The 25,680-nt window shown below is 38.5% G+C and overlaps 1 protein-coding gene across 1 annotated transcript; it reads right to left on the bottom strand.

Annotated features, from left to right (window-relative positions):
* Positions 1–1,051: 1,051 nt before the first annotated feature.
* Positions 1,052–25,254, bottom strand: LOC145979008 (protein FAM98A-like). Its single transcript, XM_083112068.1, has 8 exons — positions 25,126–25,254; positions 16,485–16,690; positions 9,793–9,953; positions 8,439–8,549; positions 8,020–8,199; positions 6,904–7,104; positions 3,153–3,252; positions 1,052–1,807 (listed from the first exon to the last, which is right to left on the bottom strand). The coding sequence occupies exons 1-8, from the start codon at positions 25,161–25,163 to the stop codon at positions 1,425–1,427; spliced, it is 1,380 nt and encodes a 459-aa protein (XP_082968194.1). The 5' UTR covers positions 25,164–25,254; the 3' UTR covers positions 1,052–1,424.
* Positions 25,255–25,680: the final 426 nt, after the last annotated feature.

Here is a 25,680-nt window from a genome sequence, read left to right as displayed (position 1 = left end):
TGAACCTGTTATTTTTACGTGGCATTGTACAAGCACAAGACAATGTTGTCCTATGGTAGAGGTGACCTTGAAGGGTAACCTGCAAGGAGCTGGCAATGGATGCATTTCATGGTGCCATGTGACAGCCAGTTGTTTGCAGTAGCGTAGTGCATGGCAGGGACAAGTGAACACACAAGTCATGTACTCGCATGTATTGGTGCAAATCAACGTTTGTATTAGTGATTATTGCGGCTGACGTCGTCTTTGCAGAAGGAATTTACTATCATTTAACTGGACTGTGTGAAAACATAACCCCAAGCTGTGCCTCAATTTTTCGATGGCTTCAGGCCTTCAGATATAAGTGTGCTGTGAAGGGTGTCAGTCCCGAAGGCTGATCCTGCACCCTGGACATGATCCAGAAAATTTCCCAACATCATAATGAACAACAGACTTGCGAGCCTTGAGCAGCTAGACAGGGAATCAGGATTGGATCAAGTAACAATCTCCCCTATCATTTGGGAGGATTTGCAAATGAGGAAGGTGTGTGCCAGCTCAGTGAATTTCTCAAGACCTCACTTTGCAATAGAAGCAGGCTCAAGTTAACTGGCACTACACCATGACACCCATCCAGTTGAGTTCTACCATTGTTTGGTGACTGAGGGAGAGTCATTTTTCAGATACACCCCCTGAGAAGAAACAACAGTCCATGCTCTGACGTGTGGAAAACAATTGGCATTTGTGTTTTGGAACACCCTGCTTGTGCCTCTTTTGCATGACCATGCAAGGCAACAATCTGCACAGGCAATGGGGGGACACAGTCCTGCAACATCCTTCATATTCACCGGATTTAGCTCCCTCTGGTTAGACCAGACCATCTTCGGCAATATGAAGGGATCATTGTAGGGTCAGACATTCATCAATGCTGGTACCTTGCAGGAGGCTCCCTGCAAGTGGTGAAGCACCACGTCGTAAGATTGGTTCTGCCAAGCTATCCTGAAGCTTCCATGACAATGGCACAAAGACAACAAAGATATGAACATTTTTGTTACTGGGAATATTAAAGACTACACAATGTATTAATACATATTTATTATTTATGGCATTTCATAATGATATAAACAGAAAAGCAAGCATTCCTTCTTTTGAAATATGCATTCAGATCTGAAACTGCACGATCATAGCAGATTTATATATACACACACAGAAACTGCTGCCTGTACGTTTGGTGATGTGTGGCTCGAGTACAAGCTGGTTTCCGTTTGGCACTGCTTACTCCTTGGAACAAAGTTTTCTCCATTAATCTTTAGTTTTCAAAAACAAAACAGGACAGTCTGTCAGTTCACTTGGGATGGAGGATCCGTGATTAAATGAAAAATAACTTGTTTCATCGCGTTCTCAAATAAAGGAGAAGAAACATATGCAATAACCTTGGTGAACAATCAACATTACCGGTAGTTGTTTTGCTGATATCCACCTCTTCCACGGCCACCTCGACCACCACGTCCCCTCCCACCTCCTCCGTAGCCACCTCTATCCTGGTATCCACCCTGGTAGCCATTGCCATGATATCCCCCTCCGCCCCTATCCTGGTAACCACCTCCTCTATCTTGATATCCTCCGCCTCCTCTATCCTGATATCCTCCACCTCCTCTGTCCTGATAGCCTCCTCTATCCTGGTATCCCCCTCTGCCCCTGTCCTGGTACCCTCCTCCTCCTTGGTAGCCACCACCTTGATGTCCTCCATCGCCACCTTGATTCCACCCTCCTTGCACTCGTCCACCCCTGTCACCTCCTCCGCCACCACGATACCCACCGCCGCCTCTTCCTCCTGAAAGCAAAGGAATCACTCAGATTACCCTCCTGGAGAATCAAAGCACACAAGAACCAGTCAAATGCAATGCACATAAATGTAAGTATTGCAGTAGCAGGGACAGAGAGAATGGAGCTGTTTGCACAACCGGCCATTACAAAACAGAATCACAAGGACTATGAGGGCCGGATTGGACCTATCTGGCCATCTGCAACATGCAGACTGACCACGGTCACTTGTTCAGTTTTGCACATCGTGCTACAATGCCAGGGGTCCTGGGTTCGAATCCTGGCCTAGCTGTTTGTCTATTCATCAATTTCATCATATCATCACTCATCCACTTTTTGCAAGTTAGCCAAAAATGGCAAAAACGAAGGAAAAAATGAAGCGAATCAATTTTTTTTTTCAAATTTATTATAGGGCCCACCTGATGCGTCAGAAAGTTTCTGTTGGATTTTATTTACTGACACCAGCCGATACTTTGATATTTCACAGGGCTCACAAAAATGATCATAACACCATGCCTTTGCAGTGTCTAATTTTTCATAGAAATTATACAAAATTCAAAATTCCTATCTATTTTGCACCAATATTGTATGAAAAACTGTGTTTTCTGATTACATAACAGGTATTTTAATATTAGATGAAACGCTTTAACATTTTCAAGGAAAAAAACTAGTAAGCTCATGCTTATAATTTGAGTGGAATACTACAATAATAAGAATCAATATTTTGAACAACTTTTAATTGTTACAATTTTCAAGAATCGGTATCAGAATTGGTGAGAATCTGTAGGATTATCGGCATGGTTTCAAAGTTGTATCAGCTCAGCCCTGATCTATTAGTTTAAAAGGACTGATGAGGTTGGGCCATCATTTATTCCTAAGTGCCAGAGTTTACAAGCAAACCTCACCATACAATCTTGAATTCGCAATGTCCTCACGAGATACGATTTAAAGTTTATTTTCCCTACAAACCCCTCAACCTGTAAGCATGCAGGGGGCTTCTTCCTCTGAACACAGTTTTCCTTGCAAACAATGCAGATCGTTTTATCCCTGCCCGAGTTTACCCCAACAGGGAAACCTTGATGTTACCTTTTTCATAGGTCAAATGCAGGTACTTGGTTGAAGTTCTGACTGTAGCATTGGCATTTCCATTCTGCCCCTCCCCCCTTCATAGTCCTTCTTCACTGCTGTGATTCACTAGAAATTACACATGAAATAAACAGCAGTAATCTGTTGGATTACAAGTGAGTAGTTTAATTCACAACCTCCAGATACGTACAGTGAGGATTTCATTTCTGGAGTCCTGGAAACTAACACCTGGTGAAACAGAATGAACACAGAGAAAAAATGACACTCACCTCCACCTCCTTGGAACCCTCCCGAAGGTTTCTGCTGCCACGAAGGCATCTCAGGCGGTGGCGGTTGCTGCTCACTGGGACGTCCTCCCCTGTCGGGCACCTGAGTGAAGAGGAGGCTATGTATATCAAATTTACCCAGTATACCTAATGAATGATGCGAGTATTACATGAATGCATGCAACTGTACTGAATTGAAGCCCCTCTTATCAATATCAGGCAGTAATCAGGAAGTATCAATATCAGAGCATATCCGTAAATTTGCCAATCCTATGTTTGAATTGCAATTATAAAGGTACCATTAATGCAGCTTGTTTTCATAAAATACATTTTTATAAGACAAAAACTTAGTCTTAGTCACATACACTAATTAAGGAGAGAACAAACCACTGATGATTTTTTGAAATTCCAAGGAGATGGCACTAGTTGCTCTATATCTAAATGCAGCCACAGGGAACTTGATATTGCAGTACATACACTGTAGTAAAATTTGAAGTAAGGTTCGAGGCTAGATTGGTAGCCCAAAGATAGAGATTTATGTTCAATCCCTGATGGAGAGTCAAATTTTCAATACACCACCCAAGTTATCATTTTTTAAAAATATTTACCGTTTCATTAAACTAACTAACTAACTAACTCCCTAGCCTTCTTAAACCCGAAGGTTCATGGCTGCAGCAACACAGGCCTTCCATCTTTCCCTATCTTGAGCAAGTTCTATATACTCTTTTCCATCCCTACCGATTTCCTTTAGGTCCATCTCAACGTTGTCCCTCCATCTTCGTCTTGGCCTTCCTACAGGTCTCTTACCATCAGGTTTCCCAACAAGAATCCTGTAAACTCCTCTTTCCTCTCCCATTCGAGCCACATGACCTGCCCACCTAAGTCTTCTTGATTTAATCATTCTAATAATATCTGGACATGAATACAAATTATGTAGTTCTAAATTATGTAACCTTCTCCACTCACCTGTCTCCTCATCCCTTTTAGGTCCAAAGATTTTCCTAAGGATCTTATTTTCAAATACTCTCAATTTATGTTCCTCTTTCAATGTAAGGGACCAAGTTTCACACCCATATAATACTACAGGCAAAATTACTGTTTTGTATATTTTAACTTTTAGTTTCTTAGATATTAAACGAGACGACAAAAGTTTATGAAGAGAGAAGTAACATGCATTGCCTGAATTAAGCCTACTTTTTATTTCCTCTTTAATATAATTTTCATTTGTTAATATTACTCCTAAGTATTTGAATTTGGAAACTGGTTCAAACGAGTTGTTATCAATAATTAGATTTTGATTATTATCTAACACTTTGTTTCGGCCTGTAAGCATATATTTAGTTTTCTCTTTGTTAACTTCCAAACCTATCTCTTTAGCAGTTTTGAAAAATATTTTAGCATTATTCTTAATTGTATTCACATCATCCCCCAGTAAGTCTACATCATCTGCATATGCTAACAACTGAGTCACACCATTTAATTTTAGTCCTTCTTTAGTTTCTTTTACCTTCCTTACAGCATATTCTAAGGCAAAATTAAAGAGCAATGGAGATAATGCATCTCCTTGTTTTAACCCATCATGAGTTGTAAATTTGTCAGACATATTAATACCCACACGAATTTTACTTTCTGTTTCACTGGTGCATATTTTTATCATACTAACAAGCTTCTTAGGTATTCCAAACTCTACTAATATATTATATAATTTATCTCTTTTGACAGAATCATATGCTTTTTTGAAATCAATGAATAGCTGATGGACATTTTGATTATATTCCCACTTTTTTTCAAGTGTCTGTCTGATGTGAAAAATTTGATCTGTAGTTGATCTGTTACGTTTAAATCCACATTGATAATCACCTATAATTTCATTAGAATATGGGGTTAGTCTTGTTAAAAGAATGTTAGATAATATTTTATATGTTGTTGAGAGTAGAGAAATTCCACGGTAATTATTGCAGTTCATTTTATCACCCTTTTTAAACACAGGAACAATTATGGATTCTTTCCACTGTTGAGGGATTTCTTCTTTATTCCATATTAAATTAATTTATGAATTTGATTTCCACCATATTTAATTAATTCAGCTGGTATTAAATCAATGCCAGGTGCTTTATTATTCTTTAGTCTTTTAATAGCATCTTTAACTTCAGTCAAGTTAGGTTCTGGAACTAAAGGTTCTGCTGTGTGGACTTCATTTCCTTCTGATTTATCTCCTACATGGACATTTAAAAGGTCATTAAAGTAGTTTTTCCATCTATTTAGAATATCGCTTGGGTCAGCTAGAAAATCACCGTCTTTATCTTTTATCAAGTTTACTTTAGGTTGCCACCCCTTTCTAAACTCATTTACACCTTTATATATATCTCTGATATTTTTATTTTTGCTGTTTGTTTCAATTTCGTTAATTTTGCTTTTCGAGTAATCTCTTTTTTTACTTCTAAACGTGCGGTTAACTTCTCGCTTTATTCTATTATAATTGTTTAGATTTGTATCATCAGAGTTATTTAACCATCTAAGTCTAGCCTGATTTCTTATTTCTATTAGATTATGACATTCATTATCAAACCATGGCTTACTTTTTCTCGGTTTATGGTATCCTATACTTTCTTTAGCTGCTGATTCTATTGCATTACGTATGTGCTCCCAATTCTTATTTACGTCTGTTTCATTTATATTTTCATCATCATTTAAATCCTGCAAAACATCAAATCTATTTGACAGTTTAATTTGGTAATCTTTCTTAATTCTCTCATCAGTAAACTTTCCTGTATCAAATTTTAGAACTTTTAGATTTTGTTGCTTATGATTTATCACTGAGAGTCTTTCTCTTAATTTAGCAATTACTAAATAATGGTCACTGGCACAGTCAGCACCTCTATGTGTACGAACGTCAATTATACTAGTATGCCTTCTCTTATCAATGAGAATATGATCTATCTGATTATGAGTTTTACCATCTGGAGAAGACCAGGTATATTTATGGATATCTTTATGTTTAAAAGTGGTACTTTTCACAATTAAATTCTTTGAGGTTGCAAAAGTAATCAATCTTATACCATTATCATTACTTAATTCATGAAGACTTTCTTTACCAATCGTGGGTTTAAATGTCTCTTCTTTGCCAATCTGTGCATTACAGTCACCTAACAGAATTTTCATATCATACTGAGAAAATTTATCAAAGACCTGTTCTAACTCTGTATAAAAATCATCTTTAGTATTATCATCTTTATCTTCCGTTGGTGCATGTATGTTTATTAAAATAATTTTACACCACCTACCCTGTAAAACTGCATATGATATCCTATCATTAATAAATTCTATAGTTTTAAGAGCAGAGATAATTCTATTATTTATGAAAAAGCCTGTTCCAAACCGTTTCATTAAACAGACATGCATTTATTTAGCAGGCATGTTTCAGTCCTCTTCAAAAAAAGCTACACTGTGTATTAAGTACACAAATTAATTGCTCTGTTAGTGTTCTAACAGAGCACTTCACACACCCAGTTGGTCATTAGTAGGATGTGTTTTTTGCCAATTTTATCTCTTTGTGTTAAAAGATAGGCTTTATGTTTTAAAAAGCAACAGACAATACACAAAATTCAATACATTACAAAAAATTCCAAGTCAGTAAGTGTTCAACTGACCACAATTATTAAAATAATGTCACACACTCGCGAGTAATGATTTTTTTCTACTTCTGAAAACTTTTTAAAGGAGATTGAATAAGAAAACAAACTATAGTGCTCACCCTTCCAATAATGACTTTGTTGATGGAAGACTGAGTGTTTTTCCTCACAGAAGCATTGCTGGTCTTCTCAATGATGGCCAAGTCCTCTCGAGCAGAGAGGAGATCCGACAAGTGGACATTTGGTTCCACCAGAAGTGGCCTTCTTTTCGCAAGGTACATTTCTGCAATCTGATCTTCTTTATTTTTTACCCTCTCTGACCACTAAAATTATGTAAAAAAAATATTTAGTTGAATTTGGAGTTATTAACAATTCTTATAAATACGAAGAAACTAGTACTCACTTTTATCCGCGAAGCTGTTTTTTTTTTCCGATTAATTTCAGTGGCCACTGCCATCATCCTCCTTGGAACTTGCTGTACTGTTGTTTGGCGTGCATCTTTTGTTTGTAGTTCTCTGGCTGAGAGAAAAGTGAATACTAGTTTCTCCATATTTATATACTACCGCGTCTCTCTTTTCCCAATTATGAATAACAATTCTTCTTCAATAATATTCACAAAACTGCCATGCGCCCGAGAATATTTTGAAAATTTGCCCAATAGCTTACAACAATTACTAAATAGGATAAACAATTTATTCCTTATGATACAATTAATATTGTACATTTCTACTAGTTTGTTGATTTTGATAAACATTATATTAGAGGGATGGCTGAATATATATGCAGCACCACGATTAGGAATAAAAGTTTATTAGATTCTAACCCCAACGGTAACGTCCAGAAATATTTTGGTGCATGCATTATGTATCTCAAATTCATATAACACTCTCCCTCTCTTCAAATCATACTTACACTCCATTCACTGATAGCTTCCTACAAATGAAAGCTGCATAATATTCTAACAACGTTCAAAAGAGTTTTATTCTTCTTCACAGGAAGCATTTGCTATTATTTTCTGAGGTGATTTATTTTTACAAGTACTCCATTACTAACACATGAATATAGATGCAAATAATATAATTTGGAAGGGTGAAAACATGTTACGCTACTACCTAAAAATAAGATGCAAATTTTCACAAGACAAAATTATGAAAATAATTGTATCTAATTTAGAAATGGACAAAGTCAAATTATCACACATAAAAACTAGCTTTCCTGTGTAACAAGGTAACACTTGCCTGGAATGACTGGATAGTCACATCCAACCGTTTAATCAACATCTCCCTTCGCATCCGATATTCCTGCTGAAGCTCACTTTGGATTTCTCCTAGAATGTGCCACTGCTTCTCACTCAACACTCCCACGAAAAGAGGTTTCCCCACGAGCTCTGGCGAGGCCTTGTTTAAGACTTCCTTCAACTGGAAATGAAAACAGTTTCTTACTTCAGCCGTTACTGTTCGATATTGCATAATTTATGTATGAATACTATTATATTTCATTTGAAAATTGCTATTCAACTAAAAACATACTAGTTTTCATGGTACTAATCTAACTAGTTAGTTTGCTTCTTAAGGTGGTATTATAGAAATACAAATGGCTTAAACGTAGCTTTTATGTGGCAACCTCACTTTGAGGGAAGAATTCACAAGTTACTAACCTTCTGTTCAACTTTTCCAAACAGCAGTGCAGGAGTTATATTTGCAGGAGGCTTCGGGAACTTTAAAGCTATCAGCATCGTCTTCAGATCATTTGCAGTTGAGCTTTCTTGCTACAAATGAAAACAAAAACAATTCTTTTCCACTTTGTAACAAACTCTTACATATTCTATTCCTATTTGCAAACTAAATATGTACACAAAAGAAACATAATACACACACAATATTGACACTCAACATTTTCCTTCAAAATTAAAAAATTCCATTTACCATTCACCGTTACTTTGTGAAACATTCTCTTCTGTTTTAAGAAGAAAAATGGTGACACTGGGGCACCAACATCAATAACGGAGATGCTTTTCATGACTGCTGAACACAACAATCACAGTTCAAAAAAAGAAAAAGAAAAAAATTGCCTTTAAAAAATTCTGGAATAAGTGAGCGGTAACAGTGAATCATTAAAATCTTAAGGTATCTTTTAATGCATAAAGTCATTAGTAACTTTATTTCCTTAAAGTTATTTCCTTCTCTCAGCAGTAATTCTAACTGCAACAATGAAATAAACTGAAAAAAAATCTTACTTAGGATGCTTACAATTCTCAAACAGTTTAAAGCAGTGTGAAATTTCTTAATAGGAAATACTTGCCAGTACAGCCTAGCTTTGAAATTATATCAAGTTATCTGGTCTAGAGGATTGCTTAAAAATCAAGCAGCATTTACTTTCCCTTCTCAGCCCAAGTTCCTTTTGTTTTTTTTTGCGATTTCATCATGCTACGAATGCAATGTTAACGTGGTTCGGTTTCTGTTAACACATACTGCGGAGTTTTTACGGATTACTTAAGATTTTGTTCTATATATACTTTCGTAGTTAGGTTAGGCTGGTCAGGTTTGGTTCTTTTAGCATTAAAATAGTGTCCCTAAATGCATTCTACTAAGGTTCAGACTTACTTCTACATTAATTCCCACTAGTCTATGATATTTACAGTCGCTTGTCAACGGAAAATACATTGTCCATGGGAAGTGCACATGCTTGCGTAAGGTAATTTTTAAGTTGTCTTTTTTTTTCAACATAAATAACTTATTTCCGAAATGCAAACAGTGCTCATTAATTTAAGGAAGGTTCAAATTTCATGTGACAATGATTACAAAAATTCTACAATAATTAGTCTTCCTGCAAGGAGAATTTGAAAAAAAATAATGAAACAATCAGAACCGTCACCCACTTCTCCCTCTCCCGATTCCACCAGTTCACTTGTTCACCACTGCCAATCTATATCAGCACAAAAATCCCAAAATAAAACATGGTGATACATTTGAGAAAGCACTAGACTCTTAAGAAAGCATTTCAGAACGTACCAGCTCCACTTGCATGCTCTTGTTTACTTCAGGTTTATTCACATAGGTCATCCTCGCTGCTTCCAGCTCAGAGAGCAAGAAATCCAGGAGGAGCAGGCGGCTCTCCTTGGTCTGCAGCCGGTCGCTCACATGGCCTTCCGTGAGGGAGCCGTACGGGCAGCCTGAAAGCCAAGGATGCACTGGATTAAAAGCAAACACACCCAAGTATACATGATGAAGGAAGCATGCATACTCATAAAATGTTACATCAAAAATTGTGTTTATATGCTTTCAAATTCAAACTCTTTATTTGCGTGGGCGAGGTTCAGCCTGAGGCTGTTCTGCCAGCTAACCATGCTTGTACCATACTATACCAAGACAAATAATACTTAAAACGCCACAATAGGACATATTTTTTGAAATCCAGGACCTGCCTAGTAGCATTTCATTGGGTGACATGTGGTCAACATGCCAAGGCCATTGCCACTACTTTCTGGCTTCCAAGACTGGACTCTGCTACCACTGCAAACGAACAAGCAGCTCCTGCATTGTCCATACGGTGTTGAAATTTTACTCGAAATTCTTCAACAGTGGAACCTCGATTTTAAGTTCTTCAGGGGATCATGCTTAAAAAACTTAAAATGCGGGCAACATGTAAAATCAAACAAAAATCTTACATTTTGCTCTACTGAGATCATCAAGACTGGATGTATAAAACAGGAAAATCTTATAATAAGTGAAAGTTGATGACAAATCATATTTTTTTCTGAGCCACAAAAACAATGCTAAGCCTGATATCAGTTTGTTTCCCCTCAGTTAGAACCAGAAAATATTATTTTTATTTTGCATTCCCTCCCCCTTTTAGCTTATTTTTCAGTATTTCTTGCAGTTTTTATTGCATTTTTCTTCATTTTGAGTTTTTTCTTCCTCCCTTGTTGTTTCATGAATTTAAATGCATTTGCTAGCATAACTTACATATTTACATTTCCTGACATGGTCCTTTTAGCAAGTTCACCATTAATCGAAAATACGGTCATTTATTGTGGTAAATTCATTTTTCCTCCAGCAAACTTAAAATATTTTGGCTTTGAGGCTCTCTTGGTGGCTTCTACTATCTCTTTAATAGGTATGTGGTTTTAAAGTAAAATTAGCCACAATATTTAAAAAAAGGTATTTTTTGATGTTCGTGAAACACAACCGTTTTTCAGATGTCGGCCAACTACTGTATCGTGGAAGGTCCACTCTGAAAGAAGATGAATGACTTATGCAGAAAAACCTTGAGGTGTATTTTATGTAACCTGAAGTAAATATAAAGAAAACTACATTAGCACTTAATTGCTTTTATCCCTTTGCTTCAGTAGTTCTAACCAACAAACAATGGGTTTTATCAAATTATTCAATTACTCTCTTGTAATACCTATGTATATAAGAAAAGCAAGCTTTCATTTTCAGAGCGAAAATAATATTTATGTAATTTTTTAAGAATTTTAAGGTCATTGTACAGGTAATTTTTAGGTCATCAACTTCCCAGCCCTAGTAATAAGCTTTCAAGTTTCTCTGCCGATTCAAGCCTGTTACTCTAAATGAAACTGATGCTCTTGTAGTGAAAACTGTTTCCATAAATCTTGTGATTGATAAGTTAAGAAAATATTTTAATTTGTAACATTCTGTAAACTTAAGTTGTTATTTGATTGACTTCCCAAAGGTTTCATTTTTTAAAATTCTTATCAATTGCCTCTTACACCCTACTAAAAATGACTTTACATCCACCAGATGCATAATTCTGAATAAAGCACCAAAGCTCTACATGATACCACATTCAACATTAGCATACTGTCTGTGCAATGATGTTTGTAACAAATTATGTGTGTACTAAAAACCACTGGCGTAGGCTGGGTTCAAAACCTGGGCTATCTCTTCATATATAATGTTCAAATGGAAGGATCTTTTTAGTTCAATTTCTTGGATTTTGAAGTAATGTGACATTGTGAATAAAAAATACATACACTACAATTTACAAATTATTTACAATTTAACCCTAGAGCACTAACCACGAGTAAAATTTACTCACTCCCAAACTTTTCTGATTACCCCTTCCATGGCATCGGACTGGCACCCGCTCCCAGATAGGCTTCGGGCCATTAGTTCTCAACAAGATGCCAAAGCGAGGGGTTCATGTCATCTACTGTCTCTGCACTACTGCTCTGTTAATAGAAGCTAAGGAGTAATTCTTACTCATGTTTCACACATGTTTGTGAGTAAAACTGTCTCATGTTCAGTATGTATGACTGAATAATAGTAGCATCTTTCTTATAAATTTACTGATATTGTATTGATTGATTGAATTGTTGTATTAAAGTCTACTTAATGCACAGAAAGGCTAATCAGGACTTGACCTACAGTTTAAAGTGGGATCCGAACCACTATGTGCCTCCACCGGGAATCAAACCCAGGACATCAACTTCAACATCTGCTTTATTAAATACCGGAGAGATGGAAAGGGAAGGAAGCAGAAATGGGTAAATAATTGTGAGCCAGAAAACGGAGAAGACAATTCGAGATCAAGCTCACATTATAGTTCCTGACAAAGAAGAACTGAAGGTAAAACTGACTTTATTTCAAAAAACAAACCAGTTTAAATGAATAAATATAAGAAAAGAGAAGATATAAGTATACATTAAACTTGGACACACAAAAAACATTGATCCAGAGCCAGGTCAATGATTCAGATTTTTGAAATTCTACGGAGACAGCTGCAAACAATACTGAGAAAGGAGACAGGAAGTACTGCAGACTGTTCCACTACTCAAAAAGAATATACACAACTACATACTGTGTTTGCTTGTTTGAGTTGGTGCTTTAAGTCTGATATTGTACCGATTGAATTGTTGTATTAAGTCCACTTAATGCACAGTAAGACTAATCAGGACTGGACCTACAATTGACTCCATAAGTGTTCATAAAAGCAACAACAATAGTTTCGATTTCTCTTTTATAACACATGAAAAGGTCCAAACTACAATTAATAAAATCAAATCCAATGCAACCGGAGCAGACAAAATTTCTATTAACATGTTAAAGTATATCGCTACCCACATCTCATCCGCAATTGCAGATATTTTCAACACATCCCTGTACACTGGCACATTCCCAAGCATTTGGAAACTCGCTCACATACGGCCCCTGGCTAAAATCACCAACCCAGTAAGAGCTGAAGATTTTTGACCGATCAGTATTCTCCCAACTTTGTCAAAAGTATTTGAAAACATCGTTCACGAGCAAATTTTTAACTATGTGCAATCGAAAAAATTGTTAAACCCCTTCCACTCCGGTTTCCGACCACATCACAGCACCAGCACAGCGCTCATTAAAGTGGTGGATGATGTAAGGTCGGCGATGGATAAGAGATATTTGACAATGCTAGTTCTCCTCGATTACAGCAAAGCCTTCCGAACCGTAGACCACGATATCCTTCTGGCGAAATTGTCATTTTATTTCAACTTTTACCAACCTGCTGTTGACTGGGCTCGCTCATATTTAGCAGCCAGACAGCAATGCACATTCGTTTCTGACAATAAGTCGTCGTGGCTGCCGACGAATTGTGGTGTACCCCAAGGTAGCATCCTGTCTCCGCTGCTGTTCTCCATGTACGTAAATGATATAGCTGGAAACTTTCAATCGACAAATTACCATCTGTACGCTGATGACGTCCAATGTTATTTGTCGTTCCCTAAAACAAGCATCAATATGGCCATCAAAGCCCTAAACGATGATATTATGAACGTCTGCAAGTGGTCTCAGGCAAACGGTCTGCGAGTAAATGCTGAGAAAACGAAATGTATTTTAATTGGCTCACGTCAGCTCATTTCCACAACAGAGAAGTCCTCCATCCGTGACATTCTTGTCGAAAGAAACCCCATTTCGTTGTCGCTTTCGGTCAATGACCTGGGAGTCGTTGTGGACGAAAACCTCACTTGGAGTGACCATGTGAAGGCCATATGTAAAAAATCCTACGCAGCATTACACTCGCTGTACCGCCTTAAAAATATTTTACCACAAGAAGTAAAAAAAACACTCGTGGAGTCGTTAGTTCTGTCTCATATAGACTACTGTGACTTGACGTATGTTGACCTCAACGGTGAACTAGCAAGACGTCTACAGCGAATACAAAATGCATGTGTGCGCTACATTTATAATATCAAATTTTTTGACCACCTGACCCCGGCTTTCAAGGACCTAGGCTGGTTCGACCTTTCCACTCGCCGCCGCTTTCACGCTCTTACAGCGCTCTACAAAATAGTAAACTCACGAGAGCCGTCCTACCTACTTTCTCGATTTCAACCCATAAGTTCAGCACACACCTTTGCCACCCGTTCGAGAGACAACTCTCTGCTGGCCATTCCCTCCCACAAGACAACGTTGTATGGAAATTCCTTAACGGTCACTGCTACCAGAGAGTGGAATGACCTCCCCAAAGACATAAGAAACTCTTCTTCTCTTCTCCAATTCAAATCAAAATTAACAAATCATCTTCTGGAGTCAACTTACCAGAACTGAAAACAGGGAAATAAAATTAAACCTTCGTGTAAACTGGTAGGACCAACACCCACCGACTTTTTCTGTAATTTGACTATGTTTGTTGCGTGTGTGTTTATGTTTTACGTGTATTTTTTTTACTTAGTGTGTATGTATTTTTGTCTTTATTTTTTATGTTTTTTGCGTCTTTCTCTTTTATTTTTTCTTGTTTTTTTCTTTTTTTTTTTTGGTATCTCAATGTTCTTAGTTTTTTATAGATTTCATTTCTTGGTATCTTAAATATTTAGTTTTTTTATATATTTAACATACAGTTAGCTATAAAAATCAATTTATAAAATGTAATGTAGAGATGGTTAAGTGGAAGAAAAGGCTTGTGCCTTAACTTCGCCATCCAAAACAAGGAATAAATAAATAAATAAATAAATAAAGTGGGATCCGAACCACTATGTGCCTCCACCAGGTGTCGAACATGGGACCCCTTGATTACAAGGCAACGACGTTACCAATGCGCCATCAGGGAGGCCAACTACATACCGTGTGAAGTGCAACAAGCCTATTTCCAGTTATCAACAAAGCAAAGATGGTCCAACATGCACATGTAAAACAGTTCTCTTTTCTTTTATTTTATATTCATTTACTTATCAACTTTTATATATATATATATATATATATATATATATATATATATATATATATATATATATATATATATATATATATATATATATATATATTTATAACCAAAATATACAATTTTAGTTAATTCTTTGCTAAAAACATTAATAATAGAAGGTGAGTCATTTTTACTTATGGTTAGTAACTACTACAGGTAAAATAAGGTCAGTGTTCTAGGGTAAATTATAAAAATGTCACTGTCTCATTAAACGTCTTACCTTGAATATTTAATTTGAACAAGAACTCAGTTCTTCTCTTGGCGACCTCTGTGGTAAAATGGTTATTAGCACCGAGTACTATGGGTTCAAATCCAGGCATGGACATGAGTATTCTTTGTGAATGACCCTTCATCAATTTCATCATATTGTCACTCAACCTCATGATTAGCTAAAGTGGCAGAAAAGCAACACTAAATAAGAAATAAAATCCATTATTCTCTTCTTTGGGATGCCATACACCTGCATATCTTTACGATTTGAAGCTTATCCTCATGCAAAAGCCGAGTAAATTCTCAACATCGTCATCATTGTAAAGCGTGGTTGGTTGAAGGTCAGTCGCTTCTGCATGTGTTCGATGGAACAGTGTTGTTTCCGGCTCGAGGAAAAATTCCCTATCACATGTCTCTTTTCCCATTCCTGTAATAGTAGTTTCATACCAAAATTTTCCCTTTCCTGGAAAAAATCCCATGCTTGTTAGCGAGCTTTGTACAATTGGCATCGCTGTGAGGTTCTACCGCTAGGAAGACTGAAGACGGGAATTTTCAGCCAACTTAAGCCCTGCTGCCTCAGGCGGTGATTGGAAGAAAGAATCGGCAGGATGAAGCCTGGTGATCTAGTCAGTGCAGGTGATGGTCTAAAGTAAAGGTGCCCGTAAACTATCGTTTTACCCCGTGGTCTTTATTAGAGACTGAAGCATCAGTCACATTTGCTAGTCGACTATTTCCTGTATTTAATCTAGGCTCCGGAGATAGCCTAGAATATATGAGGCTGCTAAAAACTTTGGAACGACTTGAGATGACCGGACCCCTCTCTGATTTTCTTCATATTTGGCATACTCACTAATTGAAGCCTCCTAATCATGAATCTGAAGTTAAAATTTGTCGGAAACGTCTAGAAATTGCAAAATAAGCGAAAATAAGGTGTTAGTTTTCGGAATGGAAACTGTCGATTTTCGCAAATTTTTTTGTTTCACAACCAAATATATTTATTCCTGATACTACCACGACACCAAATTTTAACTATGCTTGCCTAACCTAACCACGTGCCAATGGTTTGTGGGGCTAGCGCCAATGGTTCGTGGGGCTAGCATCAATGGTTCACAATTTCTAGACGTGAATGACAATTTTTAACTTCAGATTCGTGATTAGGAGGCCTCAATTAGTGAGTATGTCAAATATGAAGAAAATCGGAGAGGGTCCGGTCATCTCAAGTCATACCAAAACTTTATTTCCACTTTCAATGTCCGCCAACTGTTACCACATAGTAAGTGAAGAGGAAACTTACCGAGCTCCTTGAGGAAGCTGCTCAGCTCCAGCACAAAGGAGCTGGAATCTTCTGAGGAAGTGATTGCATTCACACATTCTTCCAGCTTGCACAAGGTCTTCAATTCCTTTGACAGCCAGGCTACCAACTCTGTGTATTCCACTGACTTTGGGCCTCCTTCCACTGCCTTCTCCAAGGCATCTTCCTCAAGCAGAGGTCCTGAATAGCTACAACATTAAGGAGGATATGAAGCAGAAAACTTTACATGACAATTTGCTACCACAAAGAACGAATGAACACAATATTATGTACTTGTGGATGTTGCAAAAGTGATTCTATGTACATGCTGCTTGTTCAAATGATCTTTATGATTTTTCATATGTAGAATGTGAAGAAGAAAGTCCTACAGTACCCTTTGAAAGTCTTGCATGCTTTTTGAAGATTATTATTTTACTATTTATTTATTAACGTCTTGTTTTAAATGGCGGACTTAAAACCTGACACGGTCGTGCCAGGTTCAACTATAGCATATTAATATCCATAAGAATAGATTTATCTCAATACCAATTGAGAATGAGTAACATGAGACTGTATATCGGTATACACGTGATACCTCCCAGGGCACGGGAAAACATTAAGATTTGCAGTAAATTAACAAACTCAGGACTTACGTGTTAACATCTAGGTTCAGAATATATTTATCTTGATTATGCAATTTAAGAACAACTTTTTACATCATAACGAAATGCACTAAAAATCATAGTAACAGCAGCACAAAAATTATCACATGAACTTCCATTAATCTCGTAACTTCTATTTCCAGATTCATATCTATCAGGCGGGATGATGTACTTCAGCCGACTGTTCATACGTCCGGGAAGGACATGTCAATCGCCCCCTCCATTGAGAAACAAAATCGACGACGACTCGTGGAAGCACTCACAGTCTAGGAGATTTTGGATTCAACCTTCTAAAAGTATTTTCCTCATGTCTGGAGAACAATTAAAAATCTTCAGATTGTCGAAATTTACCTTGCACACTTCCTTACGAGTTTTTGTGTCCAATAACACTGCCGTGTTGAATTTCACTTGGGTAGCTATGAACGGTCCTGTCCACAAATAAAACAACTTGGAAATGGTTCGGTTAACAGCTGAACTTGGACGATGACTTCTTAGCAGCACCAGGTCATCCTCCTTCAACTGCAAAGCATGGCACTTCTGCTTCAGTTTCCGCCTCTGCACAGAATATCGTTCCCTTAACTGCACTTGAACAACCTTACTCTGCCAGTCTTTCTCACCTTCTTCGGATTCGGGCTAGAAATGTAGTACAATCTTGGATAGAACTTCACGTACAAAAACAATTTGTAATTGTTATCAACCAATGAGACAATGTTGAAGAGCCTTTTGAACAATATCAGGTAGACACACTGGCAATACACGTGAAGTAAACGTAAGAATTTCTGCAACTCAACTGGATAAAGTCTTTGACTCACTGGAACGTCACTGGACAGATGAATGTCACAAACTAAGTCCTTTTCCGTGCCAGGCCACTCTGAAAACACCTTACTATGTGCAATAAATATCTCGAACAATTCGGCTCTTTGTTCCTTAGCCAATAATTCACTGGAGTCAATCTTCTCCCTTATATCCTCTAGCGGTGTAGCCCATTTATCGTAGCTAGCTTCAATCCTCCGGACGCTCATTTGCTTATCAACGGAATCATCATCATCTAGCTTTTGCTCAATTGGTTCTCCATCCACCATTAGATACAACTTCTTATGCTTGAGATTGATCTCTGCTTCATATTTCTGCAGGAACGAATAACCCAATAATAAGTCTGAAGGCAAATCCTTCACAACAAAAATTTCTAAAGGTATGGTGTTCTCAGCAATTTCCAGCACGATTCTGCGCTTTCCCACAACTCGAGTTCGACTTTTTCCAGCGAAATCAATAAGTCGTACCTCTGGAGTAGCTTGTAACATGGCCCCTGGCAAATTTTGCTTTATTTTCTTCCAAATCTCGAGACTCAGAACAGATATTTCAGCTGCAGTGTCCACTATACAAGTGATATCAACATTTGCTACACGTGCCTTGAACTCAGGCGCTCTTCCAAAGTTTTTAGACTGACTAGCCTGACACAAATTGTAAAGAAACTCACTCTCTTCATGATTAATAACAAACACCAGCTTCAGTTCATTATTTACAGACTGTGAAATATTTTCTGCAGGCCCCAGTTCTATCCGAGACCGCCCGACATCAGAAGGGGACGTTTCTATGCCAGGCGTGGGGTAAAATCCCGCACCTGGTCGAGATTTGCTCCATTCTCCCAGCAAAAATTTCTGGTCAGCTCAACGCTCTGTTGCTGCTCGTTACTAGGGTACGACACTGCAGCATCTGTTTGTAAGCCACTGCTCGCCGCTTGGAATCGTGGAGAGCTACGACCTTCCCTCAAAGGTTCACTGTGCTCCGGTGAAGATACACGGTTCTCATTTCGTGGTCTCTCACAAGGTTCGTATCTGGGAGCAGCATACTCACGTCTCTGCCTATTTTGGCTTTGTTGACGATAACGATTGCCGTTTCTATATGGACCTGCAGGGCGATTTTCACGGTAATTATTCTGCCTCTGGACCATACGAACCCTCGGGTTTCTGTTTGCCGAGTTGCCTGGAATATCTCTGTTGTTCTGGTGAGTAGGATTCTCCTTCCTCCACGCAGTTCGCCAAGCATCCTGCTCTTCCGCTTGCTCGTATCTCTTAACAAAATCTGCAAGCAAATCAACAGTTACGGGTGCGTGGGCCATACACAATTGCTTCACTCTATATGGCAATTGGCCGATTATGAGGTTTACCACCTCATGCTCTGTGTAGTGGCTACTCAGGTTTCTGTAAGCAGAGTACACAGACCAAACATATTCTTCCAAACTATTGTCATTGTTTTTATTGTACCGTTTGGCCCTAACAGATGCCAACTCCCTTTCTTTTGCCTCTGAAGACGCAAAACGCCTCTTAAACGCCCTACGGAAATCTGAATATGTGTGGAAATCATTCTTATGAGAGTAGAACCAATGATAAGCCATGCCCGTTAGCAAACGAGGAATAATCTCCAGCCTGTATCTATGCGGGATCTGAAGGATCTCAAGGTTGGTATCTAATTCTTTGAGATAAATCTCAGCCGAAGTGGCTATAATATTTCCATCGAATTTCCGCATGGAATTCAGGTCAGCCATCCGGGGAGTCATCCCACCACGCGTAGCATTGATTCGAGATTTTCTTTCTTTTCTCTTTTCCGATAAAATCGACTCGCTGCCTGAAGAACTGGAAACGATCTCTCTGTGGCGTCTTTTATTTACATGTGTACGGTTTCGTTGCCCCGAAGAGACCTCAGAACGACTAGGAGACAGCAACCTTCGAAAAGGCGGGCCCAGCTGGTCCATCCGCGGTAACTCTGGTTCACCGGAGAGTGGCAACTTGCTTAAAGTGGTTGAAATTTGAGCCACTTCGTCACAAAGATTACGCATGTCTAAAGAAAGCTTCCCTTGTTTGGATTCCATATCATTTTTCCACTCTTCAGCATTCTCTCTAGGACCCTCCGTGCTGCTTTTAAGGTTTTCTGCCACCGTCTCTACAACTCGCAAATTCAAGTTCTCTCTCAGCTGATATGCCATACTGGTCACCTGGTTATCCAACTCTCTGGACATTTCTTCCCTGAAACCACTCTGTGTTTCAGTGATTTCCTTTCGGAAGTCCTCCTTGGTCTGCTCAGCTTCTTCCCTCAACAGAACAACTGTTTCATGGAGTTTAGATTCCAGCTGCTGAGAATTTGACTGACACGCTTGACGTAAGCTCATCATCTCAATTTCAAGGTTTTCGTTCAATTTCTGCTGTCCCTCAGACATTTGCAGAGTCAGTTGTTCGATCCTCCGTCCCATCTCTGAATTGGACGCAGCGAGTTGTGAACAACTATGGGACAGTTTCTCCTCCATCCTTGCTTCTAGCCGGCACTCAAGAGTTCTACTACTTTCTTCTAGTTTTAGTTGTAAACTGTGCTCCAATATATTCATATTTTCCTGGAGTTTATCCTCTAACCTCCTAGAGTTCTCGTGTAACTTAGCCTCCAAGCTATCAGAATGTTCCCGCATTCTAGATTGTAGATTATTAGCATTTTCCGTAATCCTTTCCTGGATTCTAAGTTCTAGATTACTAGAATTTTCGGTAATCCTTTCCTGGATTCTAAGTTCTAGATTACTAGAATTTTCGGTAATCCTTTCCTGGATTCTAAGTTCTAGATTACTAGAATTTTCGGCCATTTTTTTCTCGATTCTAGTTTCCAGGTTGCTGGAATTTGCCTCCAGCATTCGCTGCAATGACGCAAGCAAATCAGCAGTAACAGGAACAACAGGAACTGCAAGTTTTTCTTTGCATGCGAGACATGCTAATTCACCAGGAGAATTACTTTCCTTTGGTGACTTTAACTTTGCACAATTCAAATGAAAAGTATTGTGACACTCAGTGCAAACAAACGTATCATCAAGCCTTGATGTAGTCTCACAGCAAAACACATGAACTGTGCTTTCATCAACACATGAAGCTTTGGTTCCACTTCTTAATATTTTCTTTTCCATTGTTGCGCATCAAAAGTTCTGAGTCAACTGCAAATCTAAAACACGTTACCAAAGATTAACGTAGCTAATGCACAATGTGTTCGTGGCCCCACGTTCTGTCCGCCAAATTATTGACACGGTCGTGCCAGGTTCAACTATAGCATATTAATATCCATAAGAATAGATTTATCTCAATACCAATTGAGAATGAGTAACATGAGACTGTATATCGGTATACACGTGATACCTCCCAGGGCACGGGAAAACATTAAGATTTGCAGTAAATTAACAAACTCAGGACTTACGTGTTAACATCTAGGTTCAGAATATATTTATCTTGATTATGCAATTTAAGAACAACTTTTTACATCATAACGAAATGCACTAAAAATCATAGTAACAGCAGCACAAAAATTATCACATGAACTTCCATTAATCTCGTAACTTCTATTTCCAGATTCATATCTATCAGGCGGGATGATGTACTTCAGCCGACTGTTCATACGTCCGGGAAGGACATGTCAAACCGTACAAAGCCTTTTCTTCCACTCAACCATATACATAAAATTATACATTAGGAGCAATTTTACAATACCGGACCATTCTCCGATTTCGTTCATATTTTGCATACTTAATGATTTTGGGCTCCTGATCACAAATCTGCAGTTAATATTTGGGGGTCACGTCTAGAAATTCGAAATCGGGGAATGGTCCGGTATTGTAAAATCTTACCATACATTATTATATTAAACACACAGTACATTTAGTGATTTCAAATATGTCTACACACACACATTATACTCATACACACAAGTCTTGATGCCCTGAATATAGCACACAAAATACAAGGGTTGATCAAATGAAAAGGTACGAAACGTCGTAACAATGGAATCGTTTATATAATACCGATGCCGCGATGGGAGAACGTAGCGTGATAAGTAGGGGTGCGATTGGAGTCGCCACGCGGCATCGGAGCATGCAGGGGAACGCGCATGCGCAGGAGAGAGCAGAGGCTCCGATACAGAACGCCCTCCAAGTGACGCGGCGGTGCATGTTCGGACAGGATGGCGTTAACATTGGCAAATTCGACTGTTGAGGAGCAGCGAGGCGTTATCCATTTTCTGACAGTGGAAGGTGTTAAACCGGCCAATATTCATCGCCAGATGGTGAACGTTTACGGGGAAGACTGTGTGTCTGGCAAATCAGTGAGGAAATGGAGTGCCCGTTTTGTGCAGGCCGTGAGAGTTTGCTTGATGACCCGAGACTGGGCCAGACGAACTCTGTCATCACGGCCGATCTCCTCGACAAGGTGGACGACCTAGTGCAAAGTGGTCAACGTGTCAAATTGCGAATGTTGGCGGTAAAGATGGATGTCAGCTTCCATGTGTTTGGTTCCCTGAAAAAGCATCTCAAAGGAAAGCGCTTCACCTCGGACGATGAACTCAAGGACGCTGTGAAGGACTGGGTCGCGTCACGGCCAAAGGAATTCTGGGAAAAAGGAATCATTCGGCTCGTTCATCAATGGGATCAATGTGCTCAGGCCTATGGAGGATACTTTGAATAAAGTATTCATTTACACCGACAGTGTCGTTTTGTACCTTTTCATTTGATCAACCCTTGTATATAATACACACAATACGAAATATGGAATGCAAGATTTACAATTGTATTTAAGAAACTGCGAGGTATTTTCAGAATTCATTCACTTGCATATGCCCTTTAGTCTGCTTGAAAGGGGAAGATCTAAAGAGTATTCTTCTTGGAGAAGAAGTTTGATCTGTGGACGAGTATAGCGAGAGATGAGGAGCTGCGTGATCTGGTGTCACGATCGTGATGAAATTGGAAGCAAGAGAGGAGATAGGGTAAGAGTATATATTAGATGCTTTTCCTAAAGAACATGTGTCATATATCGTAGGGAAGCTTATTGTATAAGGAATGAAAAAATGTCAGTCCTGATGCAAGGAAAAACAACGTGTAGGAAGAAATCGAGGAAAACCGTTGTTGTCCAGATATGCGGAATTGAACATACGGAGGAATTTTTTCGATTAATAGAGTGCTAATGGAACCTAACCTAACCAAGTATGCATACCTCGTCCCCGCGAATGGTTCGTGGGGCTACCTGTGCATGGTTTTTGGGGCTGATTTTTGACATCGAAACCTTCCTACAGCTCCATAATTTACTTCCAGAATCATCTCGCACCTATGTATCCTGCAAATCTTGTTCTTCAACAATCCGTTTTCCTTGCACCAAGTCAAACACTTGTCTCTGGTCCCGAAAGTAATTGCCAAGCGCTTCCTGTTCCAGAAGCCATCTAACCAGACGTATGCCATTCTGATAATGCACAACGAACGCAAAAAACAAATCACCACCCCGAACACAAACAAGCGAAGCACACGCATTCGCAACGCGTAAGCAAACATCAGCCTGCAGTGTTGTTAACCCCCATCGCTTACCACCGAAAGGCAAAAAGGACGGAAAGTAGATTCTAGCCGGAGATAGGAGGGTGTTTTGAGGTTGAGAACTTCGTAAAGTAAAATCAGTGTGTGCAGCGTTCGTCTTTCTTGCATGGGTAGCCTCCCCAATTTGAAAAAATAACGTGATAGGTGGTCCAAATATTTCAAATTAAAAATGTATCGTACACAGGCATTATGTTGTTTATGAACGTTTTCGGTTGTTTTTAGCTTGCAGAGATGCGTTATATTGAAGTAATGTGTATTTTCGCAGTTAGATATAGTGAAAACAGATTTCTTCAAATTTACACGAGAAATGACGGGAAAGTACTTACGGAATTGAGTTCCTTTGGACTTTTGGAAGCTAGGAATAGTGTTTTTTCCATTTGTGCAACTTATTCGGCCGGAAAATAATGTCATTTTCTACAATAATGTATCTCCGTTGCAGGATAGCTCGTGCCACCCTTACCGTCGACTACGTGAATCAAATGTTCCATGTGTTCGAATATGTAAACCCCTGTCAGTGTAGCAAGCACGTGGTAGTTTTACAAGATGATGTGTGAGCAGGTTTCTTTTAAAATTTAATTTTCTGTTTGCCTAACGGTAAAAATTTACTATCCTTCGGACACCTCTAATTTTTTTCGTTTCGTCAATTTTTGACATTCGTACTTACGTATCTGCTTCACGGAACATTCCTGAAGATGTATCAACGTTGTTTTGATGAAATTTGAACTATGTTTCCTAACCACGTGCCAATGGTTCGTGGGGCTAGCGCCAATGGTTTGTGGGGCTAGCGTCAATGGTTCACAATTATTTCCAATTTTTAGATCCTGATACTAACACGACACCAAATTTTAACTATGTATCCTAACCTAACAGAACTAACCTATCCACGTGCCAATGGCTCGTGGGGAATTAATTTTCAACAAACAACATGAATTTCAACTATGAAACATTCCCACATCACACAAAACACCTTCCCGATGTTCGACAATGCTATAGGAACTTATTACGGTAAGTAGTTTCTTCTGTAAAAATAAATAAATGTGTCCGAAGGATAGTAAACTAGTATCAAACAAATGTAAAGAATTCGGAAATAGACGAGTTACATGTGTTTTCACGCTATCTAACTGGTACCGTATATTCTAATGTGGTACTATTGGGATCAAATAACTGTTATAAACCACAATGTGCATCCACCCGGCATCGGATGCAGAACCCCTTAAGTACAAAGCGACGACGTTACCACATCGCCATCGAAGACTCTTCCGGGTGGAGACACGAAATAATGTATTACCTTGGATTTCCAATTGGTTGTTACCGGTTCTTGAAAGTTTGTGCGAAGACATATGAAAGAAAAATCTGCGCGGCCCAGGTTTACACACAGGCTGCTCTACTGTACAAACAGTTTATGTCAATTCACACTACTTCATATGCAACAGACACAAAAACGCTTAACATGGGTAGGGCAATGAAGAACAATAGATGAAAATAATTACAAATAACAAATATAATATTAACATACTACACTTCAAGAAATATTTTCTGCGCTTTTCATAATCCTTTTTTAACTGGAAACTTCTAATTATGTTCTATGATTTCAGAATCTTACCCGATATCTTCCAATGAATCCAATATATCATTTTCCATTTTCAGATATCAAAATTAACAAAATTTCACAGCCAGCCGACAAATTCGACGGCTTTTCACAGTCGTGGTAAAGTGAAGATAGCCTGTGTGCGTGGGACTAGTCTGTGGATTACCCTTCTGCATCCAATTCAACCATCAGTTAGGATGAAAGTAATGCGGCGCTTTAAGTTAAAATATATTTGCTGTAAAACTGTTAAAAGTTATACCAGACTCCCTGTTTTTAAACTCTACTTCCTTCTTTTTGCACATCTTTGTTGACAGCAACAATAACCGTGGTAAGTAGACAAACATTGCATTGAAATATCGGGAGATATTCAAGCATCGAACGTAAAGAAGCGCTCACGGTACAGATACCCAACACCCAACTCTGTTACAAAATTGGAGTCGAACTGGATTCAGAAACTTGTAAACTTGACGAGACCGTACATTCACTGGCGAATTTTGCTGCATAAATAAACCTAATATTTTGCTTCATCGCATTTTTATTGACTGTTTTTATGAATTATAATGTTATTAA

The sequence above is a fragment of the Lepisma saccharinum genome, chromosome 25, assembly GCF_977018435.1.
Source record: "Lepisma saccharinum chromosome 25, izLepSacc3.1, whole genome shotgun sequence".
Lineage (NCBI taxonomy): Eukaryota > Metazoa > Arthropoda > Insecta > Zygentoma > Lepismatidae > Lepisma > Lepisma saccharinum.
The sequence above is the reverse complement of the archived record's forward strand: the minus strand, read 5'-3'. Positions and strand labels throughout refer to the sequence as shown.